Source organism: Argopecten irradians, chromosome 7, assembly GCF_041381155.1.
Source record: "Argopecten irradians isolate NY chromosome 7, Ai_NY, whole genome shotgun sequence".
NCBI lineage: Eukaryota > Metazoa > Mollusca > Bivalvia > Pectinida > Pectinidae > Argopecten > Argopecten irradians.
The window spans coordinates 29,755,475-29,764,546 of record NC_091140.1 but is presented as its reverse complement, the minus strand read 5'-3'; the positions used below and the strand labels follow the sequence as shown (position 1 = coordinate 29,764,546).

Below are 9,072 nucleotides of genomic sequence, written 5' to 3'. Positions count from 1 at the left end.
TCTACGACCTAGTGGTAATTGATGAATCAAGTCCGATGGTAACCGAATGTGTAATTTTAACTTCCGGGTGGATATTATTTCTTTCAATGGGCCACCGACAGTAATATGGAATGACAAACTTGTCTGCATCGTACTGACGAAAAGAAACATGAAGCCATGCTGAAATCATAAGATATTGACTAAAATATTCACGTACAGGTGATTATCCATTGTTTTTAACGCGGAAACATATCTCAAATTAGGAGAAAAGGAGGTATCAATCAGTGCCAGTGGTTCTGCAGAGCGTTACAATGTGATCAGGCACTGGGCCATGTAATAGTCTCAATATGAAAAAAATAGCCAGAAATACATATAAATAAACTATATGTATTTCTGGCTCTTTTTTCATATAGAGACTATACATGGCCCTGTGGACCAGGTTGGGCACATGTAAATTTATTGCTATTATAGCGATATAAAGCTATAATAGATATTTATAGCTAAACAAAAATGACGGTAAACTACATTTTTGAAGATAAAATGCTTTCGCTCAAAACCGACTCTTGAAACTTGCAATGGTTGTTTATAACGATCATTCAAACATATAGAAAGCAGTTTTGATGAGGTATAATTAAACTAATTAAGTTAATTATTACTCTATTGTTTCGAACGAAAAGTGGTTACATAGTGTTCAAATTATCCTTATACATATTCCCTGCAAGTTTCAGGAGTCGGTTTTGAGCGCAAGCATTTTTATCTCCAGAAATGTTGTTTTTTTTGTAAAGTTAATAGTAAAGCAAGAATTTTATATGTGCCACCTACAGTAGAATTCTAAAGAATTATGTTTACGTAATGGAAAAGTGTCGTACGAGAATTTTCGTTCATGAATTCTTGTCCATAAAATTCGTACCATGTGATGATGATGGCGCACTAGGCCTAGTTATAAATCACAGGCGTCTGCATCTGATCTAGGAAAAATAAAACAACGTAACGGTTAGTACCCCTACTAGTGAGTCTATATGAGTAGGGGTGGGTTATTACATTTTTATCAAACCAGAAGCTGACGCCTATGAATACATCTACAAGGTTGGGCACACTCATTTTCATTTGTCCTGCAGTTGAGCTGTCGAGTAACAGTCCTGCATTTGTGTAATCATTTTGTTACCCAAATGCAGGATTATGTGAAGTGAAAACGCATAAAGTTGTTTTTAAAAAATATTTAGAAAAAAAAAAAAAAAAAAAGGCAGCCATCACTAATACAACTCACTACATTATTACAAAAATGGGAACTCGTCGTCTAAATTTGTGTTAAAGCAAGGACGTATATGAGAAGGATAAGTCACACTGGGTTTTTGGGGAGTACAACGTAGGAGCTTTTGTGTTTGTGCAATGACCGTGACGTTGGGCGACGACCGTTTTCCTTTGATATCCGCCGGCGCAGCCTTTGATGTAGCTTGCGGGTGCGAGGGTTACCGTCTCACTTTCTGAAGCGGGGCCGTCATTTCATGAACTGTCGATTTTTTTAACGAAATTTTAAGACATATCTTCTAAATCTTACGTCCTTAAAGCGAGTTATAAACGTTGTGAAAATTAATAAACTTTACATTGGTGTTTCGTTTGACGTGATAAGACAAGTATTTGTTGAGAAAAACGGTTTTTTATTCCCGGTTCATAAACGTCTCGCGTGGTGTTTAGTAGTGTAAAGAGACAGTCACGCATCCTTCTCACTTATAAATCCTTGGTTAAAGACACAAACAAAATCACCCCTATTCCTTTAATATATGGGGTTAAATATAGAACACGGGTAAAACTCAATCACCTCTGACATTTGCACTAAATTTCCCTGACTGCTATACACTTTATTCGAACACCTAAATTGTCATTTTAAGACAAAGTGAGATAATAGAATTCAATAGTTAATACACAAAAACATATGAGTCTTTAAAAAGCAGTTATCTGGGCCCAGTTGTTGAAAAGGTAATTAGCTAGGCTAATCCCAGTTTAACGACAATTTTTGAACTCAAGATAAAATAATTTCTTGTAATACAAATTTTACAAAATTTTACAAGAATCTTAAGAACTCCATTCTTTACTTAGTTACTGAGTTTAGTGATGAAAATCCACTAATCATGTGATTAAGCTAATCGTGTTTTGAACAACCGGGCCCTAGTCTATCTATAATCTATAAACAGCCATTGAAGGACTGCATTAATAAATTTAGAATGATTTCGGCAGATTGAATAAAAATATTATGGTCCCTATCTAATTTTCATTTCCTGTCAATGTTACTATAATGTATCTAAAATATGTGTATAACAAAGTGCGCTTATAAGGAAATGTTTTTTCTGGTCCCCCAGAGGTTCGTTTTAACAATGTTTTACTATATATACATTTGTAATATAGAGGTTTTTATATATATACAAACATCCAAATGTTTATAATTACGACTATTTTTGAAGATGCCTATAGAATATTGGGTTATATTTTTTCAGATATTTGTTAACTTCGATAATGAAATATGCATATAGATATGTATTGAGTGAATAATCTGTGTCAAATTCAGTCAATTTTCTTTTTAAGGTGATTCCCTTAAACCACAGCATGGAAGACTATAAATATTTGTTCAAGGTTGTTCTTATTGGTGAAGCAGGAGTGGGAAAGACATGCCTCGTCCGGAGGTTTACACAAGTAAATATTGAATTATTTAATGATATTTATAAGTTATGTCCAGTTATCAATTATGAAACTCTTTTACTAAATAATAAGTTATCTGAAGGAATTATTCAATTCAAATAAATGACCATGTAATTGTTGTTTCTTATGCTTATACCAGTAATTTGAACTTCAATTATTAATTTATTAAACAAATTACCTAAGGTACAAATTAATTGTTATGTGAAAACAGAGGCCTGGGAGCTGGCTCTAGTATACACATTGCTTTACAACAGGTGTTAAATAGCTCAGATACCATACCATTTAATATATGCTCAAGTATACCATTGCTGGAAAAGAAACACTTCCGCCATAGCTGTATCATACCAGGTATTATCAAAACAATGAAGTGTTTTCAAGTTTAACATGTGTCTCAAACTATCATCACTTTAACAGGGCTTGTTTCCTCCTGGTCAAGGAGCAACTATCGGTGTGGACTTCATGATAAAAACAGTGGATGTTGATGGTGAAAAGGTCAAGGTGAGTATCAGTAAATCTGTGAGTTTACCTGTCCATATTAACATTTTATCTGGTCACCTGACCAGATGGTAACTTTTGCTTGTGAACATGATAACTTGAGTAAATATTCACTAAGCGTTGTAAAACTTTGTATGCAGACTGGCATAAACTTTTGCCTGTGAACATGATAACTTGAGTACATATTCACTGAGCGTTATAAAACTTTGTATGCAGACTAACATTACATGTAGTAAGATTGCTGAAGAGTTTGAAAATCAGATTTATTCGACAATGATTTACTGAGTTATTGCCCTTTGCAATAATTATTATTATTAGAACTATGATTACTTGTCAATGAGTGAATATTTCTCAAGCTTAACAAAATGATGTTTTCTAGTTACTGGTAAGATCTCATGATCAGATGAGTTTGAAAATAGGAATCATTTGACTTTCACTTGTGGAGTTAATGCCCTTTACAATAATATTGCTGTTGGACCTTGTTAACATGATAACTTGAGTAAATATTCAGAGCTTAATGACAGTTTATATACAACTCAACATCATTAAAACCTTGGATGAGTTCAAATATAGATCATTGGCCTTTACAATAATATTTACAATAAAATCTTGTGAACACCATAAGTTGAGTAAATTATCACTGAGCTTAATAGAAATTTTGTATGCAGATTAGCATTGATCTTGTACTAGTTTGAAAAAACATAATTACTCAATTGTAACTTATGGAGTTATTGCCCTTTGCCTTAATATACCTACATGTATTGGACCTTGTGAACACAATGACTTGATATCAAGCTTAATGAAACTTTGTGCTTCGCCTGATATTTGAAAGATGTTGAATGAGGTTGGTTTACAGTTACAGATCTGGGACACTGCTGGTCAGGAACGGTTCCGGTCTATTACACAGAGTTACTATCACTCCGCCAACGCCCTCATTCTGGTGTATGATGTCTGCTGCCAACAGTCGTTTGACAGTCTACCAATGTGGATCGAGGAAATCGAGAAATATGCCAGCACTCAAGTGTACAGTTATGTTGTTGGTCAGTATAGCCCTAAAGGCTCCTGTGAAAGTAGATATGAAGGATATTTGACCATGTGACCTTTGACACTTACCTTGACCCCCACTGCATTGTCAAAAAAATTGACACCATTATTTTTCCGAAAGAGAATGACCAACAGAACATGTTGGTAGATGGTGTCAAGCTTCATCAATAAAAACCCACAGAATCTCCTTGAGTCATTATACTAATAGCAATATTCTGCACTAGGCTTACAACATTAGTAGATTTCTTTTATCAGCCAAGGTCATTTAGACATGTTTGGTGTAGAAGGTAAAGGCCAGAGGATCCGGGAAAAAACGACCAACCTAATGTTAGTATTGGGCAATTGTCCCATATGGGATTTGATTGAACTAGAAACCCAGAGGTAGATGGTTAGTGGTGATTTTTTTTAACACCTTAACCACTTTCATAGCAAGCAATGATATAGGCACACTAGGTCTCGCTTTAGAGCTATATTTCTCAGAAAGTGCTAAAGGGATCTCCTTTAAATTTAATATGCATGATTCCTTTGGACCCTGCATGGTTATGCACAATGAGCTATATTTCTCAGAAAGAACTAAAGGGATCTCTTTTAAATTATATATATAGAATGCCTTTGGAACCTGCATGGTTATGTCCAATGTAATTTGGGGATTATCCCAAATTTTGACAATTAAAATTTGTTATCGTTATTTCTCACACATAACTAAAGGGGACATATCTGAAATATCTGATGATATTGCTCTTGGAACCTTGTTAAGTCCATTGCATTTTGTCTGTTCATATTTCTTACTGATGTTTTTTTACTTACAGGAAATAAGATTGATCAGATCAACCAAATCGAAATCCCACAATCTGTCGGTCAGCAGTTCGCAAACCGATATGAAATGAAGTTCCTGGAGACGTCCGCCAAGGAGGCAGACAATGTTGATAGACTGTTCTTTGATATTGCACATCGTTTGACTGCCCAGGCCAAACAACAGGAACTTGAGGTGGACAAACCGGTCAGCTTTAATGCGAACAACACAACAAACATCTCCAACTGTTCAGCTTGTTTTAAGTTCTGATAACTGTCTCATTCAGTTTAAATTTTGGTTGTTTCAAAGACGCTTTTATCATATAAGGTTTTAAATTATCTTAGTAATATGTGATCTAATTCAGATCGTCTGAGTCACAATGGATCTGATCCGTCACTATAATAACTTCATTGTATGTTGTGTATCAGATATCATATGTTGGTAAATTATTGATAATTACTTTTTCTCCTTCTCTAAAACTAAACAAACAATTCACTTTTTTTTTTTGGGGGGGGGGGCTAATTTGGATGTAGTTTGTGAACCCTTCTATTACTGAAATTGAATTTGAATGTTAATTCTCTGGTTCACAACCCATATAGGATAGAATGCTAACATACAGTTCTCTACAAAGATGGAAGTGTACTAAGATCCAAAATCATCATTATCATGTTTCCCCTAATAGGAAGATATAAACTGACCGGATATGGGATTGCTGTATGATATTTATTCGGTCACGGTTAAAGTTCAAATCAATCTTCATTATGCATATTGTTATACTTGGTTGGAAGATAATAAAAAATTATAATGGTACCCGAGAAAAGATCCTGTTCAGATGACCTCAATCATCAACTCATTTACCGCTGTAGACACGTTTGAGCTCTACTATTTCAATGGCTAGAATAGATCATTATGAATTTTCAGGGACGAATGACTTAAAACCTAATGGTCTGTCATACATTATCAGTTGCCATGTCTGTGAATTTTCTCTGGCTTTTTCATTGTATCAACAATTGATAATTTAATATCACTTTCAAAATTTAATAAGCTGCAATTCTATTGGTTTAAGCGAAAGTCATCTGAACATGACCTCTTATTGGCTACAGTCAGATATTCATCGGCGTAACATGCTTGGAAAGGATGTGTGTCGGATAAGTAACTCCTTTAACTTGGTATTTGATTAGATTGATTAACATACTTTTCAAGACTGTCTTCCAAGGATTAATGAGAAAGAGAAAAGATAAAAACTTGTGTAATCTTTTACTAGTACCATGGGTATGCTGATCATACCAAACTTCATTATTGTAAATCTCTTATCAGTATTACAAACGTTAATTCTCATCTTTTTTGTCTCCAATAATTTTCCTTGTGCAATATGTTTGTTCCAAATGAATTTTTATTTTATTTTACACAATACAATATTTTAGTTTAAATTGAAAAGACGTTTTACCTATATAGATATTTAACTAAAATCAGTTCTACTTTATGAAGTTGTTAATTATTGTATTTATTTTATATTTTAACATTTTTTTTCTTGCAAACACAAACATTGCCACAATGTTGATATTTTGTTATCAGATGAAATGAATATTTTGTTGTAATCAAATCACCAAAATAATGGAAAGATTTCAAACAAAGTTTATTTGAACGGCCATAAGATTGTGTTCAGTTAATATATATCTATTGACTACAGAATTTACCTTACAATAGGTGCAGTCATGTAGGCAGTGATAATCACCATAACAAAACCTATTTGTTTTGTATGATTGCTCTCATTATAGATTTGCTTAAGACGAACTTGTAAGTGATCTTTGGGTATTACAGTATTCGCCTTAACTAGCGCCCAAGGTGCTTAAGTAAATGTAACACAGGGGAACGCTTATTGATGCACCAAAATGTAAGTTGTGGACGAAAAAAGTCAGCCATATTTTAAATGTTTCTGTACTCATGGTACATAGATCTTTTAGAGTAAACATGCATATGCCTTTTATCCTGTGAGATGCATTATTATGTCGTGATTCACATGAAGAAACTCGCAAGTTAATGTAATAAGGAATGCAATGCTGATGTTAGAGGCATCACATGTTGTAAAACATTGCTAAATCTACGAGATGGGAGTGTTTATACAACTTCAACTCTTCTTCAGAAGAGGTGAGGGCGCTTAATTTGGTGAATACGGTAATTGTACCTTTATAATGTGCTGTTTTATCAAAGATATTGTGATATAAAAACCTTGAAAATATTTTATTAACATCCACCATTCAAATTTCAAGGTCAAATTATTAAAGCAAAATTTTCAAAAACATTATACAGCTTAGTCGGCCTTCTATTGATACAGGTAACTGCATATGATTATTTAGTGCAAAAAACAATATACTCTCAAGTTGTACATTTACTTCTGAAAAAATGTGTTTGTATATTTTGCCAAAATTGACATGATGTATCCATCATCAGTCTTTTGTCATCCAACCTTGCCAACCAATCGGCTTTGGCATTGATTTTAGGTCAGTAAATACCTGAAATAGAGAACGTATAAAAAGACAATGATGACCTTGGCAAACCTTCAAGGTCATCGGGATCATCAGTTATGTAGAAATGTCCTTTACCAACTTTCAATATGGAAGTTGAATACTAGTCAATTAATGATGATACCAGGTAATTATAAATTCTAGCTTTTAGTGACTGTAAATGTGTGTAAATACCTTGATACTGTAGTATTTGTATGTGAAGTTACCATAGATACTGTAGTATTTGTACGTGGAGTTACCATAGATACCGTATTATTTGTACGCGACACCACCAGAGACAGTTGTTGGTAACATGTATTACCTATATTCCTTGGATGGTAAGATATTTTACCTGGACAGTAGAATATGTATACATATATATTGTTTGGAGACCCTTACCAGAAGTTAAGGGTTTTGTTAATGTTGTTATCTACTGTATAAGGTTGATTGATTTTCAGTATTCATATTCTGCTGTGCCATATGGTTGCTATATGATTTAACTGCCGCTGCGAACTGTAAATCTAGACATTGTGTCACTTTTATATTATTTGATAATTTTTCTTCTTCTTTTTTTTTATAATTTTTATATTTTTCTTATCAATTTAAAAAATATTTGTTATTAAAAAAAAAATCAATAAATTAGTTATTAGAAAATCTTCCACAAAACCAGAATCCATCTTTTCTTTCAATACCTGGTATTTGAAATTTGGAATTATTTTCATCAGATTAATGTCCTTTTAATAGTCAGGGCATGCGAGGTTGAGAAGGTGGAGAAAAGCCAGAGTACCCTGAGAAAAACCACAAACCTCTGTCATTTCCTGGCAACTGTCCTACCTGGGATTCAAACTCACAACCTGAAGTAGGGGGGCTTTAAAGTCCATACAGGAAAAAGAAGTAAAGATGAACAGTAACAATTCGGAAACTGTTGATGACAATTCAAATCAATCGAAGATAGATTAAATGGGTACAATATGAAACTTTCTTTGCTTAGAAATGTTTTTGTCTTTTGTGGTTGCTTACATATACTTAATGTAATTGATAGAAAAAAAAATGTTTTGATACAATAATTTGACATAATAATGATTAATAATTATAATTGATAGTTCAGAGCCACCAACAATGTCCACACAAATATTTCATGTTAAACAGTTTATGATTAGAAGATAACAAGTTAAGAATTTTGACTAGATATGTTAAAGATGCTTTAGCGCTGACAAATGGTATTTTTGCACTATCAAAAACAGGAACAGACGATTTAGTATTTTTCTTCAGTTACAAAAGTTACTTACTTTACACCATTACCACCATTGAAACTTTACACCATTACCACCATTGAAAAGTTTGAGCTTCTTATTTTACTTCAAGTTAAAAATATGAAAAATAATTAATTGCATCCCGAAAAAATTCCGTGTCACTATATCCGATATGGAAGGAAGTACTGATTGCACATGCATCAAAGGCGAAATAAATTATTTTATATTATTTTTTGTGTTAATTTGACATATATATACATGATCAAACACCAATTATTGTTCAACTGATGAATATCATTTATGCTCTGTC

At 33.2% G+C, this 9,072-nt stretch overlaps 1 protein-coding gene across 1 annotated transcript; it reads left to right on the top strand.

Annotated features, from left to right (window-relative positions):
• The first annotated feature begins 48 nt into the window (after positions 1 to 48).
• LOC138328094 (ras-related protein Rab-30-like) lies at positions 49 to 8,648 on the top strand. The gene is made up of 5 exons (XM_069274711.1): positions 49 to 198; positions 2,560 to 2,667; positions 3,088 to 3,171; positions 4,025 to 4,208; positions 5,022 to 8,648. Exons 2-5 carry the CDS (start codon positions 2,581 to 2,583, stop codon positions 5,273 to 5,275), a joined length of 609 nt encoding a protein of 202 aa, XP_069130812.1. The 5' UTR covers positions 49 to 198; positions 2,560 to 2,580; the 3' UTR covers positions 5,276 to 8,648.
• Positions 8,649 to 9,072: the final 424 nt, after the last annotated feature.

Excerpts from the sequence above, each read along its gene's own strand:
- LOC138328094 (XM_069274711.1), top strand. The coding sequence starts at position 2,581 with ATGGAAGACTATAAATATTTGTTCAAGGTTGTTCTTATTGGTGAAGCA. Across the intron at positions 2,668-3,087 it reads TCGTCCGGAGGTTTACACAA|GGCTTGTTTCCTCCTGGTCA; the intron begins GTAAATATTGAA and ends TCACTTTAACAG. Across the intron at positions 3,172-4,024 it reads TTGATGGTGAAAAGGTCAAG|TTACAGATCTGGGACACTGC; the intron begins GTGAGTATCAGT and ends GTTGGTTTACAG.